Below are 22275 nucleotides of genomic sequence, written 5' to 3'. Positions count from 1 at the left end.
AAACATTTTGGGATCCTACAGACACTTCCCTCAGAATAGATTTCCTCGTTTGCACAAACTGGCGGCTACAATAATATCAATGTTCGGTTCCACGTATGTTTGTGAACAACTGTTCTCTGCAATGAAATGTAACAAGACGCGCCTGAGAAACGCATTGTCTGATCGAAATTTAAACTGCACGCTGCGCCTACAATGCACAAGAACAATTACTCCGAACATAGTCGCAATTGTAAAGGGCAAAAAGTACAAGATAACCGAGAATCCCACACTTCAGTGACACCTTTTATTGTGTAACAGTTCACAAATTAATACGAATGTAGAGGCATACACTAAGCTACTAAAATTATGTGGCACGTGTACATTCTCCTTTATTTGTTTCATTTGTCGCAGTAATAATTCTTGAGTGACATCCCTGCAGGTGGCCGCGGATTTACATTGCCTGGCGTCAGCTGTTCTTTGCCCCACGCGACTCTCCCCACTCTCCGCTCTGGTCCGGTAGTGGCGGTAGCGTGCTCGCACTGCTCCGTGCTCGCGCCTTGCTGTTCACAGCTTGCTCCGCGAGCACGTATGTTGTGAAGCCCTGTGCTAAAGAGACTGTGTACAACGTTGAGATAATTACTCAGAATCCTTGAGGCCAGGAAGGGTTGGAAAGTAGGAAACGCACGCTTCCTGATGATTAGACTCTGCGCCAGTGTACTCGGGTAAATCTCAAACCTATAGACAGTGCTTCAACTAACGATGACACACATGATGACAAAATTTCAAGTTTCATCGTCTGCCCCTACTTTTACAGTTATAAACGAAAGAAGCTATAAGTATCACAGGCCCTCACATAACGCAGAGACTAAGTAATGACACACGAAAACACTACTTATTTATTTGCTATTTTCTGTTATAGTTCAATTCTTTTATTTTGGCGGTTCGCGCATGCCTGCCCAGACGCGGGAGATTGCTGCGTTGCCAGTTGCACGCGCCAAGCAAACTTATGTTTAGGAGGGAGCGCGCAGTTTATGAAGTAAAGCCACCTTGCCGCGTTAACCCTTTCGCTGCTACAGGGACGTGCTCCCCGCATTCCGCGCTGTGCGTGATTTTGTCATCACTGCACTGCTCGCCTGTACGGACACTGCTGTTCCGACTGCTTTGGCACACTTATCATTCGATTTCACAAAAACTATTTGGCCCAAAAATTGGATTTTTACACATCTTCTTGACTGATACCTTCCCCCCATAAATGACTGAATTTTGTTTCGATGTTCAATGCAGTTATTGCACAGCATTAAATGTTGTAAACCACTGCACGAAATTTTGAAGAGTTTGCAGAGGTAGAAGTCCATAGCGTATACTTTCCGTATGGTTGATTTCAGTTGCCATTAGAAATTTCAAAAAATTACTTTCAAACGAATAAAATTCATGAAGTAAGACACTTCGATATTGTTTTTAAATAAAGAAAACGTTAATCACAGAACAAGATTTGAATTCCGAACCTTTCGCTTAGCAGCCAAACACTTTAACCATTACGCTAACGCTGCTCATTGTTAGATATTGTTCCTGGAGGACTTTTAAACTAGGGCGCAAAATACCGACAAACACTGTTGTTATGACTATGAATTACTCACGTTTCGTCGAAGTACAGTAGAAAACAAACAATTACCGCAGTTCTTTATTGCGAAAAAGCGGTTAATGAGAATGATACAAACACCTTTCCTTGCTATCGCTTGATTTAGGAGGCTTATTGCTTGTTTGGTTTAATTAATTAATAGAATATGAAGCAGTTGGTATAAAGAATGCTTTTTCCAAACTTTCTATAAAAGAAATTCTGCTATCAAGACACTGCTTTCGTTCAGTTACTTTATTTATGACTGAACGTTTGTAAAACTGAAGACACTCGTCCGCGCTCTGTACTGTAGTCGAGCTCTGGAAACGTCGTTCTCTGTTCATTGGCTGACTGTGTTTTGTGATGTCAGATGCGCAGAACGAACCTAAACTCGGCCGCCGTCATAAATGACGCTCACTTTAGTCTATTATCCAGACACAAGAACAGACCAAACGTTATACACAAATTGGCATGAATATAACAAATAATGTTTCAACATACACTGATCCTCCAGAACACTACGACCGCCTACCCAGTAGGCCATATGTCAATCTTTCGCACGCATAATACAGGGGCGCCGCGTCCTGGCGTGGAAGCAGTGAGGCTTTGGTAGGTCGCTCGAGGGACATGGCACCACATCTCCACACACAAGTCACCTAATTCCCATAAATTCCGGGAAGGGGAGCTTGCCGCCACGTTCAGTCACATCCCAGACATATTCGACAGGGTTCAGACATGGCGAGTTGGGGGGCCAGCACATCAATTGGGACTCGCCACTGCGTTCCTCAAAACGCTCCATCATACTCCTGGTCTTGCGACATGGTGCATTATCTTGTTGAACAATGCCAGTAATGTCGGGAAACATGGTCGTCATGAAGGGGTGTACATGGTCTGAAACCAGATTTTTTTATTACATATGAACATTTTAATACATACATACAAAAATAAGCACCGAATGCAAACACAATTAACATTTTAACTGAAAAGGTGCTAGATTCACAAACGAAATATTTTTGTACTGTATCCAGTAGTTAATGTGCAAACTGAACGTTAAGTTTACTTTATATGAAACTTTACTTTACATGTTAACACATAAATATGCACTTAATGCAAATGCAGTTAACATTTTATAAGAATTAAGTACATGCTTCACCAAAATTACGTTTGCACTGTATCCAGTTTTTATGTTCAAACAGTACTTTAAGTAAAGAATTGCTTTCCTTGTAGTAACTGTTCCATTTCCGTCACTGAACCACAGGAGACATTAATCACTTGTATGCAGATGGCAACACATGGATCTTATGAAACAGTCTTTTATAATGCTTAATATTCCTCACGCCAGTGCACTAATCCACAATCAGCTGGTTAAATTTCAAATCTTGAAAATATTATTGTTGAAAGTTATTTTAGCCGTGCACATAGACATAACATGTTGATATTTGTAATGGTTGTTACAGGAGCTATAAAATTTCAAGAGATACCCTGCTGTCGTTCACAAAACAGCCTTCTTCTGGATAGTTGTGAAACAGAAATTTTCTTTCTTGTCTCCTTGTATTTTCCTTAACCTTTTCCGTAACTAAAAAGAATTGTGCCACGTTAGTATGGCAGCTGTATTTGGAGAGGAGTCAATATTACTTCTACAAGAAGATATTTTAAATCAGAATCATCAGAAGATTACTTTCGTCTACCTGAACGCACAATTTTCAACATGTTACCATACCTGTCAACGTAATCTCTTTGTGCTCTTATCTTTGCATGTTCGTATTTCATATATGCACAATATTCTTCAAGTGGTGTTTGACGATGGTTGATAATATAAGCAGCGTTGTGAATTAAAATCTTAATGGCGGGATTTTGCTTCCTGCGGTAGTATCGAATTTTTTCTCGTCTAGTTAATCCCATGATGTCAACGTTGTACGGAATCGTGCGGTCGATTTCGCCAGTCTACTTCGCATGTGTCCCGTGATCAGTCCAGCTGTACCACAGGTCAACCTGTGAGTTAAGGTGTCCACGTGACAGCCTATCGTACAGGAAGATGACGGGCTCACGTGGATGTTGTGGAGTTTCTCATTGGTTGGAACTTTGTCGCTGATGAGTAGATACCTTGTAGACCGGACGCGTTATGTCAGTAGAGAGCTATAGCGCTTGCGGCTATTTTTGAATGACTTTGTTTTCTCTACCATCTGTCGTGAGAAAACTATCGATTTTCGCATTGGTATAAAGTGGATGGGTGTTATCTTGTCGTATATAATTTAACTCCCAATAATAGAGTCTAATGGCGAAAGGTTATTGGTATCATGTTGTTGTTGTGGTCTTCAATCCAGAGACTGGTTTGATGCAGCTCTCCATGCTACTCTATCCTGTGCAAGCTTCTTCATCTCCCAGTACCTACTGCAACCTACATCCCTCTGAATCTGTTTAGTGTATTCATCGCTTGGTCTCTCTCTACGATTTTTAGCCTCCACGCTGCCCCCCAATACTAAATTGGTGCTCCCTTGATGCCTCAGAATATGCCCTACCAACCGGTCCCTTCTTCTTGTCACGTTGTGCCACAAACTCCTCTTCTCCCCAATTCTATTCAGTACCTCCTCATTAGTTATGTGATCTACTCATCTAATCTTCAGCATTCTTCTGTAGCACCAAATTTCGAAAGCTTCTATTCTCTTCTTGTCCAAACTATTTATCGTCCACGTTTCACTGCCATACATGCCTACACTCCATACAAATATTTTCAGAAACGACTTCCGGACACTTAAATCTACACTCGATTTTAACAAATTTCTCTTCTTCAGAAACACTTTCCTTGCCATTGCCAGTCTACATTTTATATCCTCTCTACTTCGACCATCATCAGTTATTTTGCTCCCCAAATAGCAAAACTCATTTACTACTTTAAGCCCTCATTTCCTAATCTAATTCCCTCAGCATCACCAGATTTAATTCGACTACATTCCATTATCCTCGTTTTGCTTCTGTTGATGTTCATCGTATATCCTCCCTTCAAGACACTGTCCATTCCGTTCAACTGCGTTTAATACCTACTCCAAATTTCTCTTTTGTTTCCTTTACTGCTTGCTCAATATACAGATTGAATAACATCGGGGATAGGCTACAATCCTGTCTCACTCCCTTCCCAACCACTGCTTCCCTTTCATGCCGCTCGACTCTTATAACTACCATTTGGTTTCTGTACAAATTGTAAATAGCCTTCCGCTCCCTGTATTTTACCCCTGCCACCTTCAGAATTTGAAACAGAGTATTCCAGTCAATATTGTCAAAAGCTGTCTCTAAGTCTACAAAAGATAGAAACGTAGGTTTGCCTTTCCTTAATCTATTTTCTAAGGTAAGCCGTAGGGTCAGTATTGCCCCACGTGTTCCAACATTTCTACGGAATCCAAACCGATTTTCCCCGAGGTCGGCTTCTACCAGTTTTTCCATTCGTCTGTAAAGAATTCGTGTTAGTATTTTGCAGCCGTGGCTGATTAAACTGATAGTTCGGGAATTTTCACATGTGACAACACCTGCTTTCTTTGGGATTGGAATTAATATATTCTTCTTGAAGTCTGAGGGTATTTCGCCTGTCTCATACATCTTGCTCACCAGATGGTAGAGTTTTGTCAGGACTGGCTCTCCCAAGGCTGTCATTAGTTCGAATGGGATGTTGTCTAATCCTGGGGCCTTGATTCGACCTTTCAGTGCTCTGTCAAACTCTTCACGCAGTATCATATCTCTCATTTCATCTTCATCTACATTCTCTTCCATTTCTATAATATTGTCCTCAAGAACATCGCCCATCTATAGACCCTCTGTGTACTCCTTCCACCTTTCTGCTTTCCCTTCTTTGCTTAGAACTGCGTTTCCATCTGAGCTCTTGATATTCATACAAGTGGTTCTCTTTTCTCCAAAGGTCTCTTTAATTTTCCTGTAGGCAGTATCTATCTTACCCCTAGTGAGAGAAGCATCTACATCTTTACATTTGTCCTCTAGCCATCCCTGCTTAGCCATTTTGCACTTCCTGTCGATCTCATTTTTGCGACATTTGTATTCTTTTTTGTCTGCTTCATTTACTGCATTTTTGTATCTTCTCCTTTCATCAATGAAATTCAATATCTCTTCTGTCACCCAATGATTTCTGTTAGACCTCGCCTTTTTACCTACTTGATACTCTGCTGCCTTCACTATTTCTCTCGCTACCCATTCTTCTTCTACTGTATTTCTTTCCTCAATTCTTGTCAAACGTTCCCTAATGCTCTTCCTGAAGCTGTCTACAACCTCTGGTTCTTTCAGTTTATCCAGGTCCCATCTCCTCAATTTACTACCTTTTTGCAGTTTCTTCAGTTTTAATCTACAGTTCATAGCCAATAGATTGTGGTCAGAGTCCGCATCTGCCCCTGGAAATGTCTTACAGTTTAAAACCTGGTTCCTGAATCTCTTTCTGACCATTATATAATCTATCTGATACCTTTTAGTATCTCCAGGCTTCTTCCATGTAAACAACCTTCTTTCATGATTCTTGAACCATTCCTCATTAATTGGTAGCATTACACTGCATGGCTTCTAATTTAGCGTTAAGTTCTTAATTACACTTGGTGTGTCATTGGTGATAGTTTTATGCGTGCAGTTGATTACTAATGTCCCACACGTATGTCTGGCACTGATGAGACCAATACCTAATCGTGAGGTTGGTAAGGTCAACGTTTCAAAGGTTACTTTGAAAATGTAACCTCTGAGAACATATCAATAAGATGCCTTCTATATGCTATCTGCTAGGTATTTTGAGACTGGTAGGATTTGGCCCAGATAGTACATTCTGCTAGCTATAGATATTCTGACTGTGTGCACTCTTTGCAGAAGATCTAGTTCCCTGTCAGAACAAATGCATGTTGTGGGTCTGATATTGTGCTGCATGTCTGTCCAGTTTTTTATCGCCATCGCGTCTGGTACTGCAGCCCAGTAGACTCCGAGAGATTTATATTCTCCCCTCGTTGCACGCCAGTCGAGTTGGGTAGCATCAACAATGCCTCCTCCTACATGGAGCAACGTCGTCTGTCTCTTGTTTAGTTTTGTACCGGTGACCGTGTTGTAGTCGCTGACTATGTTCTCCACTTCCGTCAGATTTGCTATGGATCGTACTGCTGAGCAGAAGTCGTCAGCACAAGCAGTGCAAGCCACTTTCTCCGTTCTGAAGTGATCACTAGGTTACGCGTACAAGTAAGGGTTGTATCGCGATGGCATACAACGCCACTGATAGAGGACAGCCATGCCTGATATATCTCCTAGTTACAAATTTGTCGGAGAGGTGGCCAGTTATGCAACAGTCTGACGAAACGTCGGCCGAAAACCGATATACGTCAGTACCTTAATCAGTCATTCATGGTTTTTGCGGTCATGTGCCTTTCCAAAGTCTAAAAATAGCAGTGCACCGTAATCTTTACTGTCCGCCAGACTACAGATGACATCCCGTAGATCGCAGGTAGCTGATATTACATTGCGTCCAGGTACCGCACAATATTGGTGATTTCCTAGTATTTTGTGTAACGCCGGGTCGCATTGACTGTTTCACAGTCCGTGTTTTGATTTTAGAGTCTGAGTTACGTAAGTGATAGGTCGCTTTTCATGTATCTTTTTGCTGTTTCCTTTTTTGGTTAAAGGCCCAATGAACACTTCTTTCAGTTCCTCTGGTACAGATACGAACTGCCACAGGTCATTAGCAAGTTGAATTAATGTTGTGGCCAAGGTATTCCAGTACTGTTGATATAATTCCGCGCCGAGACCGTCGGGTCCAGGAGATTATCGTTTCGTGGCGCTGAACACGAAATGTTAAATATCGTCTTTATTGAATGGGGCCTCTAGGGTAAACGGTATGCACTGGACCTCAAGGATTCCCACGTATATGTTCCCCAGAGCATAAAGGAGCCGTCGATAGCTCGTCTCTGCCCCACAGTAGAGATGTCAAGAAGCTGTTCCCCTGGAAGACGACGGATTTGCGCCCTCCGAACGGCATGAACTCATCAGGACATGCAACGCTTTGCCACTGCGCTGACGTCCAGTGCCGATGGTTACACGCCAGTTTCAGTTCTAATTGCCGATGTCGTTGTGTTAACATTGGCACATGCATGGGGCGTCGGCTGCGGAGGCCCATCGTTTTCAGTGTTCGGTGCACCGTGTGTTCAGACGCACTTGCACCCCGCTCGGCATTAAAAACGGATGTTAGTTCCGCCACAGTTCGTCACCTTTCCTGATTTACCTGTCTGCCCAGATGTCCGACAACTCTGATGAGGAGTGGCCGCCCAACACCACGATGTCTGGACGTGGTTTCACCTTTGTTTCGTCACTTATCGCAGCACTACCCGTCCACCCGGCAAGTCGTGCAGTTTCTGAAATGGTCGTACCGAGAGCCTCCGGGCCGTCACAGTCTGCCCTCGGTCAAACTCAAACAGATCGTGGGCCTTCCCCATTCTACATATGGACAGCACACTCTGATACTACATGCATCGTGCGTGTGTCTGACCAGCAGTCATTCCTCGCCGGATGAGGCTGCTATATCCTGGACGGGTTTATATCGATAGTAGGTCCGTGGTCATAAAGTCCTGGATGATCAGTGTAATTTCAAATATGTTAGTATAAATAAACATTATGGTTAAGGGGGAGGGGGGGAATTGCCTCAAAAAGTTGTAATAATTTTTTAGGGAAAAAAAATTCTTTGGCGCACAGATCTACGTTCATCCGGAATTCAGGAGGCACATGCAATTGCTCTACTATACTATGCTGCATTGTCGGACCGCCAATTTCGTAGTTGTTAATTCTGGACTACACTACTACACAACATCCCACGGCACTACACTACAGCAGTGTAGTAACTACTGTACTTGGTGTTAGAACCTAGGTAGATTCTGCATTTCGCCTGATGGTTGTCCCTCAGGGCGCTGGAGCACAACTCAGGATTCACAGGTACTGTGCTGCTGTGCCATCCAAGGTGTGGAGATTGGGAGATGGCTGTCGCGGTCTCATGAAGTCCCTCCCGGTCCTGTCCCACGCTGATCTCCCGACTGCTTCCGAAAGGCAGTTGTAGGTGGATGTTCTGCCGTGATGGGTCTCTTTGTCATACCTCGTCTTACTTGTCTCTGAACCATGTAGGCGTGCAGTTCAAAAACTAGTATTTTAAGTGTCAGCGCGTTCGGCTTACGCCACAGTTGCTCATTCCTTATTATGGTATAAACAGTTGTATTACCAAACACACTGCACTATTACTCCTACACCTTTATCTACAACTATACCCGGCCAGCCTCCTTATAGCATGTGACGGTGGGTCCTCTGTGTACCACTGTCACAACGCCGCTTTTGCTGCTCCAGTCGCGAATGGTAGAGTGGGAAGAACGATTGTTGGCTAGCCTCTTGAATATCTCTAACATTACCTTAACGGTCTTCCCAGGAGATATACATAGCAAACAATATCTCTAATATTACCTTAATGGTCTTTCCAGGAAATAAACACAGAAAGCAATATCTCGGGAGACTCTTCTAGGAATGTACGCTCTCGGAACTTCGACAGCGAATCACTCTGTGATATGCAACACCTCTCTTGTAGACTCTGCCCATTGAGTTGTAAGACCATCTTCATGATAATTTCGCACTTACTGATCGAACCTGTTACGAAATGTGTTGCTCTTATTTGGATCTTCTGCGTTTCGTCTATGAGTTGCATCTGCTAATGGTCCCAAACTAACGCTCTAACTAAAGCCTCCTTAAAACGTGAATTCAGGACGCCACCTGTTTTTGTGGTTGACTATACTTCAATTGAAAGTTCTTCCAATGAATTTCACTCCGGCGGGTTCTACAACTAGTTTAATGTGGTCTTTCTAAATTAAATAGTCGGGAAGACGTACACCCAGATATTTTATGGACGTGACTGCTTCCAACGAATGTTTGGCAATCGTGTTACCGTAGAATACATGGGCAAAACATTATATTTCTTTATGTTGATGGTTAACTGCCAATCCTTTCACCTGTTGTCGATTCTCTGTTCGTCTTTCTGGACCTCACTACAATTTTCTTGCATTGCGGCCTCTCTATATACAGCAGCATCGCCCGACAACAGCCTCCAATATTCTCCACAAGGTTATTTGTGTGTGATGTTAACAATAACGGTGTTATTCGCTGGGGGTATGTCTGAAATTACTTTCAGCCTAAAGACTTCTCGTAACTGCGAATCACAAGCTGTCTTCTATTTAGGATGAACTCTGCAGCTACTATGATGGAGTGACATTCCATACGCTAGTGTTTAGTACATTAGCCGACAGTGCAGAACTGCATCAAATGCTTTGCGGAATTCAGGGAACACGGAATCAAGTAGGATGCAGGTATCTACTGTCTGCTGGGTGTTTTCTTATCTTACGCGATGCGAAGACAGACGGTATAAAGGTATAGTTCCTGCGGTGGATGACGGCGGAGTCGACGAAGTGAAATACTAGCCAGAACCAAAGTCCAGAAAGCCGTTGTAAGCATGTACAAACAATTCAGGGAGCGAACTGAATCTAAAAACATGAGCGTAGGCAGGGTCAGTTTACTTCAGACGGCGTGCATCAAAGGCTTGAGGGAATAGCGAGACCCTTCGACAATAACTGGGCCGCGGTATTTTCGAGCGGACACTCGTGACATGCGTGCAGCGCTGGTAGCGCACCTTGCAGGAGCTAGCTGCGGCCGTGGTATGCAGCCCGAGTATATCTCACCTTTCCTCGGGCTGGGAGGAGAATCCGAATAACTGTACGATGTCAAAGGTCTTGTACTGGGTGGTTATAATTAAAGTGCAGCTACTCACAGATGTCCACTGTAGGCACTAAGTATCATAAGGCAGTGAAATATGTTAGATAATCTAATGCGTTAATGTGGAACCGATTTACTCTGGAAAGAAAGTAATTCCACTTTTGACCACCAGGTGCATAATTCCACTTTTGGCCACCAGGTGCAAATCTAGCGCTGTGAAATGCAAGATAGACGTACAGAAACTTTTACATATGTAACTAATTAGGATCAGGACGTGGGAAGAAAAGGTCAAACAAGTAAGAAAGGCGTAATGTTGATTTTATTATTAATTGCCACATACCCATATTTGTTGAGTATGAGCACCGGAGACGTCGATGAGATGCTGTACAGCGCTAGATTATCACCTGATGGCCAAAGTTGGAAATAATTTTTTCGAGCGTAAATATGTTCCTCACTAAAATATTAGCATAACTACCAAATTTCGCTGCCATGCGACTAATACAGCCCACACTTGCCCTCTTGGAGTAATTGCACTTTAATTATAGCCAGCTGGTATACGAGCAGAGCAAGCTGAGTTTCTCACGATCTTTATTTGCAGAATCGATGTTAATTCCTGCACAGTTGAACTATGTTATGAGCACTTCCTTAAATGTGTTGGCCCAGCAGGAACATCTTCAAGAGTACTTTAGGTATTGCGAGAAATATTACCTTTTTGGGAGATCGGGTACCGAATGAATTAATAATGTCATCAAAGTCTCCGGTCTGCTAAATATTTGCAAAGCATTAGCAATCCTACAGACGTTATAGATTATCTCTTTTCACGCCATGATCCTCGAAACTGTATCTCTATTTCAGTATATTGCCGCTCCTTTAGCTGATGTTCCAACTCTGGCGCTCTAATTGCACCAAGGCTGCTCTTCCCTATAAACTCAGCTCTGAGCCGTTCAATCGTCTATTGCATCTTTAACTAGACCATATGTGATTGGATTCACAGTGATGAGTTATACGGGGAAGGTTAACGATTGGTCATTTTGTTCACAGCTTGGCTCCCAGTAAACGAGTCCAGAGGTACGTAATAAAACCATGTTGCAATTACCATACTATTAGCAAAGTGAGACAGTATACGCCGCTACTGACTTGATCAAGAATTGCAAACAGCTCCATCTTCATTGGACCGCTAGCATCAGATGTGTCGGTGTACTTTGCGCCCAACGAATTTGGGTATTGTCCATAGCTGAAACTTCAGCTACAGTCGTACAAAATTTTTATTATTGAACTCTTGTACAACCCGCTTTCTGGGTCTCAGACCAATCTTCAGGAGCAACTAAAGTCACTACTAAGTGTACATGTCCAAGTTAAAAGGCAGCACATCTGCCGTACATGATTCATCAGGATTATGGAAATGTGACCGTGCTAAAACCACCTTTCAAATGCGCCTGACGTAAATATTGGCTTATTCTTCGGAACGATCATCACACAATAACATTGTTAACAGCAACACTGTATACTCAGATGCATAATAACAAAAACGATGCTCCAAGTAATAAACGCCTACTTTAATAAAGTATTCTGTTTGTTGTGGCCTGGCGTCAACTTGATCAGACGCTGGTCTGTCTACAGCGTTTAGAATGAATGCCCTAGATCAATACGAAGTTTCTGGGTCAGGCATTTCAGATACGTTTTCTTTTTATAATTTCTCACCTGTGTATATAGGAGCAGAGCGTTGGACATATTACACTGAAGTCACAAATGTCATGAGGGACCTCCTTTTGCCCTCGTAGTGCAGCAGCTCGACGTGACATGGACTGAACAGGTCGTTGGATGTCCGCTGTAGAAATATTCAACTGTTATGCCTTTAAAGCCATCCATAATTGCGATAGTGTTGCGGTGCATAATTTTGTGCACGAACTGGCCTCTTGATTATGTTCCATAAATATTGGATTGGATTCATGTCTGGCGAAATGGATGGCCAAATTATTCTCTCAAATTGTTCAAAATGTTCTTGAGACCTGTCGTGAATAATTGTGGCCCGGTGACGTGGTGCATTGTCGTCCATAAACATTCCCTCGTGCTTTGGGAAAATGAAGTCCATGAATGGCTGTAAATGGTCTCCAGATAGCCGAAGATAACCATTTCCCGTCAATGATCGCTTCAGCTGAACCAGAGAAGCCAGTCAATCCTATGTAAACACAGCTCACACCATCATGGAGCCACCACAAGCTTGCACAGTGCTTCTTGACAACTTGAGTGCAAGGCTTCGTGGGGTCTGCGCCACGCTATCACCCTACCATCAGTTATTACCATTTGAAAACAGGACTCATCTGACTAGGCCACGGTGCTTTAGTCCTAGGAACGAACCAATATGGTCACTAGCCCAGGAGGGGCGCTGCAGGCGATGTCGTGCTGTTTGCAAAGGCAGTCGCGTCGGTCTCCTGCTGTCATAGACCATTAACACCCAATTTCGTCGTACTGTCCTAACGGATACGTTCCTCGTACGTCCCACATTGATCTCTGTAGTTACTTCACGCAGTGTTGCTCGTCTGTTAGTAGTGACAACTCAAGGCAACCGCCTCTGCTCTTCGGTCGTTAAGGGGACCACACCCTGCCTATCTAACACACGTTAATTTAAGCAAGTATTTGACCCATTTCTGAAAAAACTATTTGATGCAGGAACTTAATATTTTTACTGTATGTTACATGATGCTAATAGAGTCATCTGCACTAAAAGTTACTTTACCCATTTTATAGTTTTTAATAAATACTTTTTTAAATTTATTAACAAAAATATTAAGTTCTTTCTGCAGAAAATATTTTTGTGAACTTCCTAACGGAGGAATATTAATGATTGTAGTACCAGAGGTGGCTTTGTATGTTATGCAGAGTCTCTGAAAATTTCATTCATTTATCTCTGATAGTTTCAGATATATGATGGCCCTTCTTTGGCCTCTAGGAGGTCCTTCAGCTTCTTTTCCACCTTCCTGGATGTTTGTCTTGCTTTCTTGGGCATTTTAGATGCAGACCCATCTGCATCGGCTATTCTCATTTTATCACAGTGTTGCAGCCCAGTGATCATATTTTCACCAGGATTAATTCCCAGCTTTTTCTATACACAACACTCTCCAATATTACCACAACTGAATGTAATAACAGCACCGTGAACTCCTAGTTTCATTGTATGCATGACTACAAATACAGATTTAGGAAAGCGGTTCCAAATTATGCTGTTGAAACATTCATTTCGGTTCTGTGTCTGTCCATGCAGACGTTTCCTTAGAAGGTCGGGATGAGCCAAGTCTCTGAAAATAGGTTTAATTGCTGCAATAACAGCAGCAGGAAGAGAATGCTGCTTAGAATAAGATTCTCCAATTGCCTGAGCCCTATTGTATTTGCACCACGAATTTTCTGCTGATGGACACAATCCACGACATGGCTTTTCATCACTAGAAGACGTTTGGAAGAATATGGCCCAAACGTGACACTTCATTTAGTCCAGATTTTCTTTATTCCTCCTAATTTCCTGCCCATAGTATACCTGCAAGTTTTCTATAACAACTACCCGCGATCACACTTAAACAAAATCAACCGCGTGTTTGAAAGCGTGTTGTTTACAAACAGCAGAAACAAAATAATTCCAACCGTTGCATTCCAAGGATAGCCAACACAATCGGGAGTAAAAAATATCCCTAACGTGCAATGTAGGGTATATAAAGATCTAAAATATATGCAGAAAAGTGGGTGACAGAAAAGTGGGCGCGGCACATAAACACACGTGGGAGGAACATGCTCTTTAAATGTTCGAAAAAAAAAATTTCCAGCAAAATTCTTTTCAGAGTACTTGAATAAAACCTTAATCTATGAAAATATGACGAAAACTGAAAATTGATTTTTTTCGACCTGAAACCACGCTGTGGTCTCCTTGTGATGGAAAAAAATGGAGGTGTGTCACCTCGGGGGTTGCTGAGTGCCAGCCTTCAAAGGCTCATTGCTACAGGGCGCAGAGGCTAGAGGGTCCTACTCTGTCAGATCTACATAGGCGTTAGCATTGGCCACTGTCAATCAGCGGAGTCGAGGGCAGAGAAATGGTTGAGTGGTGCGCTCCAGTGACACGGAAGTCCGCTGGGCAAAGGTATCAAGTGGTGACACTGTCGAAGAGAATCTTCAAGTCGGCGAAGGAGAAGATCATTTGCCTCTGACTTCTTTGTTCTTTTCCAGTTGGCAGAAGAAGACTCAGATGTTTGTTGGCTGGAGGGACGCAGGAATTCTTCGCGGGATTATTCCTTCTATCCTTTCCAGCTTGCCAGTTTTGTAGCATGCAACTTCGCCCCAGGGGGCAAATGCTTGGCGGCTTGTTGCACAGCTGGACGAGCAGACAATGGTGCTACCATGATACTGGGCGTTGAATACCTGAAATTTGATATTCTCTGCACAGCCTTCACACTGTGGATGTCGGAATATTGAAATACTTAATGATCTCCTAGATGGAATGTTCCAAGCGTCGAGCTCAAATTACCATTCGGCGTTCAAGCCATGTTAATTCCCGTCTTTCGGTCACAATCACTTCGGAAACTTTTCACATGATTCGACTGAGTACGAGTGACAGCTCCGCCAATGCAATACTGCCGCAGTCTGTATATGTGCATATCGCTGTCCCATGATTTTTGTCAGCTCAGTGTATGTAGAAAAACGAAGCGATGTACTGAACATTTTTAGTTGGTTTAGTCTTTTCTATTGTTATTTCATATTTTGCAATCGACAGTTTATCGCTGAAATGTGTTGCTAAAATTATTCTTCACTCAAAGTTAATATCTTGCTTGAATTACACTACTGGCCATTAAAATTGCTACACTAAGAAGAAATGCAGATGATAAACGAATATTCATTGGACAAATATATTATAGTAGAACTGACATGTGATTACATTTTCACGCAATTTGGGTGTATAGATCCTGAGAAATCAGTACCCACAACAACCACCTCTGGCCGTAATAACGGCCTTGATACGCCTGGGCATTGAGTAAAACAGATCTTGGATGGCGTGTACAGGTAGAGCTGCCCACGCAGTTTCAACACGATGCCACAGTTCATCAAGAGTAGTGACTGGCGTATTGTGACGAGAAAGTTGCTCGGCCACCACTGACCAGACTTTTTCAATTGGTGAGAGATATGGAGAATGTACTGGCCAGGGCAGCAGTCGAACATTTTCTGTATCCAGAAAGGCCCATACAGGACCTGCAACATGCGGTCGTGCATTATCCTGCTGAAATGCAGGGTTTCGCAGGGATCGAATGAAGGGTAGAGCCACGGCTCGTAACACATCTCAAATGTAACGTCCACTGTTCAAAGTGCCGTCAATGCGAACAAGAGGTGACCGAGACGTGTAACCAATGGCACCGCATGCCATCACGGCGGGTGATACGCCAGTATGGCGGTGACGAATACACGCTTCCAATGTGCGTTCACCGCGATGTCCCACACACGGATGCGACCATCATGATGCTGTAAACAGAACCTGGATTCATCCGGAAAAATGACATTTTGCCATTCGTGCACCCAGGTTCGTCGTTGAGTACACCATCACAGGTGCTCCTGTCTGTGATGCAGCGTCAAGGGTAACCGCAGCCATGGTCTCCGAGCTGATAGTCCGTGCTGCTGCAAACGTCGTCGAACTGTTCTTGCAGATGGTTGTTGTCTTGCAAACGTCCTCATCTGTTGACTCAGGGATCGAGACGTGGCTGCACTATCCGTTACAGCCATGCGGATGAGATGCCTGTCATCACAACTGCTAGTGATACGAGGCCGTTGGGATCCATCACGGCGTTCCGTATTATCTTCCTGAACCCACCGATTCCATGTACTGCTAACAGTCATTGGATCTCGACCAACGCGAGCAGCAATGTCGCGATATGATAAACCGCAATCGCGATAGGCTACAATCCGACCTTTATCAAAGTCGGAAACGCGATGGTACGCATTTCACCTCCCTACACGAGGCATCACAACAACGTTTCGCCAGGCAACGCCGGTCAACTGCTGTTTGCGTATGAGAAATCAGTTGGAAACTTTCCTCATGTCAGCACGTTGTAGGTGTCGCCACCGGCGCCAACCTTATGTGAATGCTCTGAAAAGCTTATTATTTGCGTATCACAGCATCTTCTTCGAGTCAGTTATATTTGGCGTCTGTAGCACGTCATCTTCGTGGTGTAGCAATTTTAATGGCCGGTAGTGTATAATGTTTCATGAATATCTGTATTTAATGAACTGTATAAGGAACAGTACCCTTGTCTTGCCGCACTGTTAAATATAATTGGCCTCACTATGCCTTGTCCTGTGTTTATTTTGATCTATGTGCCTCTGCAATGTTCCGTATTCTATGCCTCGGACGACTTCATCTTTTCATAATTATTCCCAAGCCACTTGTTGATACCGCCTGATATCTTAAACGGCGATGAAGCAACATATGACGAGACTTACTGCTAACTCTAACCTGGAGGCTGATCCAACAGGAGAAGAAGCTGGAGGACCTGGAGGAGAGCGACGCGGTCAACAGGCTGGCGTCTATCGTGATGGGCGGTCCCAGCTCGCCGGCGCCCAACTACTACCGGTCGGTGTCGTGGGGCCTGCAGGCTCTCTACGGCCACATCGCGGACCCGCTGCACGAGTACGGGGTGAGTGGCGGGCTGGCGCGCTGCCGCTGCCGCTGCCGGACTGCTCCCACACCCCCACTGAACGCCTCGCCTCTGCCTTCTGCCCGCAGATGGCGCCCAGCGCACTCGACCATCACCTCACCATGTACCGCGACCCGCTCTATTACCGGATCATCAAGCGCGTCTACGGCATCTTCGAGGTCTACAAGAATAACCTGCCACCGTACCGCATCCAGGACGTAAGTTTCTATCTGTTCGATTCCCTGTTGGATCGCAGATGTTCCCCGCTCAGGGACTGGGTATTGTACTTACGTTCGTATCGTCATAACCGATTTTACGCTATGGCTGTATGGCATGACCCGAAAGCCACTAAATTAAAAAATGTTCCTATGAACGTTTACATCATCAACACGTTGCTAAAATTTCTTCCTCACACCTTGCTGCCTTTCTTCTAAAAGCCGGCCACGGTGGTCGAGCGGTTCTAGACGCTTCAGTCAGGAACAGCGCGACTGCTACGGTCGCAGGTTCGAATCCTGCCTCGGGCATGGCTGTGTGTGATGTCCTTAGGTTAGTTAGGTTTAAGTAGTTCTAAGCTCTAGGGGACTGATGACTTAAGATGTTAACTCCCATAGTGCTCAGAGCCATTTCAACCATTTCTTCTAAAACTTTCGAGCAGTTTCAGCTTTTTTTAACAAAAAACAACAAAAATGATAATACATATTGCGGCTGCATCGCAACAGAAGCTACACATTCTTAGTCACCATAATAAAACACGCGACATCTTCATGATGATCAGACGTAAGTGCGCGGCATGTTTCATCGTGATCCGTTTATTCTTCACTCTCTTGCGTTAAAAACTCTCAAGTGACGATGGATGGCCCTTAGTAGCACAAAATATTTGTCCGTTACAACTGTGCTATTATCTGTGATAGCACTCCAAATGTTTGATAGGTAGTGGCAAAGAAGTAACCACTTAGATTAAATCAGAACAGATTGTAAGTACTTTTTGTTCCACACATCCACAATGAGGAGATCCCCAAAGCTGTAGAACATGTCAGAAAATGAGGATACACAATTCATACTAATAAACCAAAAAAAATGCTAACACATCGTCCATACATTCCAAATAAAACGGTCCTATGAATGAGAAATAAGTAAAAACAATTCTAAAAGTATTTACATTTAAAAAGTAATCAACACGTGTCATAAATGGTTTAAATACACAGTACACGGATGTGCGTATGATACTTCCTAGTCCACTGTAGCCTTCAGCAGTCAAAGACAAATTCTGCTCATTACACTTATTTTAACTTATCACATTACTATGCTGCAGATGTACGGAAGTCATATTTTACGTGACACATTATCTGATACTGTTAATAATTTCTTACTGTCAATCAAGACATCATTTGTAGATTTTTCGAAAACTATCTTTGATTCGCTATTCATTGCAGTGTTTCTACAGTCTCCGAACAAAACAAACTCGGCGTCTGGTAATGTTACTGATCAAACGTCATTAATGTACAGAATAAAAACTGTGTGACCTAAGGTGGTGATTTTGTGGGATGTCCCACGTAGTTAGTTCCCAGTTGTATGATGCCTGATAGCTTAACACAGGACTCTTTCCTACTGAAACCGTTCCCTTACTGTCTGAGAGATATAATTTGAAAAATTTTGCTGCGTTTCCTGTTGAGCCGTAATATTCATTCCCTTTAAAGTACGTTGTGACTTACACAATAAAAAGTCTGCGGAAGATGACAGAGGATACCAACTAATGTCTACTGAATTGTTCACTGAATTAAGTACGTTTTCGATATATGTGTAAATAAAACGATACTCCGCCCGAACAGGCCATCACGGCCCGTCCGGCCGCTGTGTCATCCTCAGCCCACAGGCGTCGCTGGACGCGGATATGATGGAGCAAGTGGTGATCACACAGCTCACCTGGCCGTATATCAGTTTACGAGACCGGAGCCGCTACTTCCTCCATCAAGAAGCTCCTGAGTTTGCATCGTAAGGGCAGAGTTCACCCCGCTTGCTAACAACGCTCGGCAGACCGGATGGCCTCCCATCCAAGTACTAGCCCAGCCCGAAAGCGCTTAACTTCGGTGATCTGACGGGAACCGGTGTTACCACTGCGGCAAGGCCGTTGGCAGTATGTGTAAATAGTTTTCCCAAATTTGGAATCCTCTAGAAATGCGAACTGTGGCTATGGTAATATATCACTCTTCCTAATATAAGTAACAAACACGGGGATGTTTTGTGATGTTATTGCAGTGATTAGAAAGTCGAGTCAAATTTAAAAAGAACTTGGCGGTATCTGCGCATTTGTCAGCGTGATCTTCCACTCCCTGAGGACTAAATATACGCACTGATTCACCTGGGAAGGGTATCCAAAAAGCTTTGTATCATATTAAATAAAAAATTTTAAAAGTTAAACTTTTAATGCCTAGACCACGATTTTTCTATCACAATTAAAGTTCGATAACTAGTTTCGGTTGCTATCTGCAGACATCTTCAGATCGTTCAAAATTTGAAGAGGCGGTGAACCTGCTCTGGAAAGCATCGTTAGCTGTAATCATGAAACAACATGCATTCATAAGTACCAAAACAATGACAGTAAAGAGTTGAAAACTTCACCGTGTGCAAGCCAGGTTGTAGACGGTAATCCGCAAGTTGACCGTCATGTGGAAAATTGCCCAGTTACATGAGTAGAAGTTGGATCGATAGGTCATTACTTGCAATAGTATAATGGGTATTATCGTGAGAGGCAAGCTGACCCACAGCTGTTGTAACTGATGCTTGTCGTCCCGATACAGTTGACTTCCGGGCTGGTCCCACGTGTGTTCTATAGGGGAAAAATATGTTGGCCACGGGAGTACCTCACCACCACTCAGGCAATTCATAGGGACAAGTGGCAAATGTTTGCGAGTATTGTCCTGTTGATAAGTGACACCACTATACCGTCGCATGTAAGGTAACACATGAGGAAGCAGGAAGTCCGTGTCGTCCCGTTGTGTCCTCACATTTCCTTCAACCATTACCAGCAGCGACCTGAAATCATATCCCAAACCGTGAGTACCACCTCTATGCCTCTCTAGAATATTGGAAGAAATGGACTTCTTCCCAGTTTCCCCCTTACGTCCGGGGCAGTCCCCAACACTCATTCTTTGCTGAGCAGAGTGAGACGCTGTTCATTCGTTCTCTATATATCCATCTTTTCAGAGATGGATGCGGAACTTGGCTGTTCAGTACAGAATCAAACACCTCCTAATTTCCAAACAGTTATTTTACTGGGCTATCAGTTTCGGCGATTGATTATGCTCTCTTCAAGCCCGTGACAGACGTGTAGTAAGATTTTGACCAGAGGTTGGAATCTTCCTACACGTCGGTCAGGGGGCCTGAAGATGGCGTAATAAATCGCCGAAACTGGTAGCCAAATAAAATAGCGGCTTGGAAACTAGACGGCTGAAAGGTGTTTGATTTGACACTCTATTTATCCACAGTCCACGTTTCACCGGCGACCGCACAACCCCAAACGTAGCCGTTTTCGTATTAAAGGGGTAGCCTACGCGTGGGACAGCAGTTCCAGAGTCCGGCTGCTGTTAGTCTCCGACCGACGATGCGGGATGATGCCAAATGTTACAAGGAGTCCATCACTTGTTTTCGTATGGCAGGCGCGGATGTGACGTGGTTATTACGTGCTTGGTGCACAATACGGCGATCCTACTTTGCACTGATCAGACGAAGTCGAGTGAAACCGTTGTTACGAGTATGTTTGCCCCCGTGTTCCCATGCACTCCTACACAGTGTCATTATCACATCCGAACGCTCCACAAACATGAGAATCTCACAATTCGACCACCCGACCAAATGGAGATCCACAATTATGCCACTTTAAAATTCTGTCAGGTACTGATAACGCTGTCTCACACGCCTGTGCGGCATCTCCGTCTCCTTCACTGTGATAACATCTGGCACTAGAATCAAATTTTCACTCTGCAGCGGAGTGTGCGCTGATATGAAACTTCCTGGCAGATTAAAACTGTATTCGAGACCGAGATTCGAACTCGGGACCCTTGCATTTCGCGGGCGAGTACCCTACCATTTGAGCTACCCAAGCACGACTTAACATCTGTGGTCATCAGTCCCCTAGAACTTAGAACTACTTAAACCTATCTAACCTAAGGACATCACACACATCCATGCCCGAGACAGGATTCGAACCTGCGACCGTAGCAGTCGCGCGGCTCCGGACTGAGCGCCTAGAACCGCGAGACCACCGCGGCCGGCTCTGCAGGAGAGCTTCTGTGACCTTTGCAAGATAGGAGACGAGGTAATGGCGGAAGTGAGGCTCCGCAATATCCTTTCTTTCAGGAGTGCTAGTTCTGCATGTTTCGCAGGAGAGCTTCTGTAAAGTTTGGAAGGTAGGAGACGAGGTACTGGCAGAAGTAAAGCTGTGAGTACCGGGCGTGACTCGTGCTTCGGTAGCTCAGTTGGTAGAGCACTTGCCCGCGAAAGGCAAAGGTCCCGAGTTCGAGTCTCGGTCTGGCACACAGTTTTAATCTGCCAGGAAGTTTCATATCAGCGCACACTCCGCTGCAGAGTGAAAATCTCATTCTGGAAACATCCCCCAGGCTGTGGCTAAGCCATGTCTCCGCAATATCCTTTCTTTCAGGAGTGCTAGTTCTGCATGGTTCGCAGGAGAGCTTCTGTAAAGTTTGGAAGGTAGGAGACGAGGTACTGGCAGAAGTAAAGCTGTGAGTACCGGGCGTGAGCCGTGCTTCGGTAGCTCAGTTGGTAGAGCACTTGCCCGCGAAAGGCAAAGGTCCCGAGTTCGAGTCTCGGTCGGGCACACAGTTTTAATGTGCCAGGAAGTTTCATATCAGCGCACACTCCGCTGCAGAGTGAAAATCTCATTCTGGAAACAAATTAATTAGCTGTACATTTATTTGTGTCCCTATATACGTATTTACTCAGGATAACTTGGATCGGATGTAATGGTATTCATCTTTTTTCCATAATATTCCATAATTTTATTCTATGCACATTACCAAAAGCTATATTTTGTTTATTTACTTTTTATTTATTTATTTATTTATTTATTTATCGTTCCGTGGGACCACATTAAGGAGAAGTCTCCATGGTCATGGAACGAGTCAATACATGAAATTATAACACGATTGGAGAAACAGATAAAATGAAATATAAGAAACATATTCAGTTGTAGATTGTAGAAACAGATAAAATGAAATATAAGAAACATATTCAGGC

The 22275-nt window shown here is 43.8% G+C and overlaps 1 protein-coding gene and 1 pseudogene across 1 annotated transcript in view; one reads left to right on the top strand and one right to left on the bottom strand.

Annotated features, from left to right (window-relative positions):
• Positions 1-22275, top strand: part of LOC126237420 (allergen Cr-PI-like) — a 123816-nt gene that overhangs the window by 64479 nt on the left and 37062 nt on the right. The window contains exons 7-8 of the mRNA XM_049947528.1: positions 16861-17022; positions 17112-17240. Of these exons, the coding sequence (XP_049803485.1) occupies positions 16861-17022; positions 17112-17240 (291 nt within the window). The remainder of the gene's footprint in view (positions 1-16860; positions 17023-17111; positions 17241-22275) is intronic.
• Positions 19038-19155, bottom strand: LOC126238166 (5S ribosomal RNA; annotated as a pseudogene).

This window comes from Schistocerca nitens, chromosome 2, assembly GCF_023898315.1.
Source record: "Schistocerca nitens isolate TAMUIC-IGC-003100 chromosome 2, iqSchNite1.1, whole genome shotgun sequence".
NCBI classification, from domain to species: Eukaryota; Metazoa; Arthropoda; class Insecta; order Orthoptera; family Acrididae; genus Schistocerca; species Schistocerca nitens.
The sequence above is the reverse complement of the archived record's forward strand: the minus strand, read 5'-3'. Positions and strand labels throughout refer to the sequence as shown.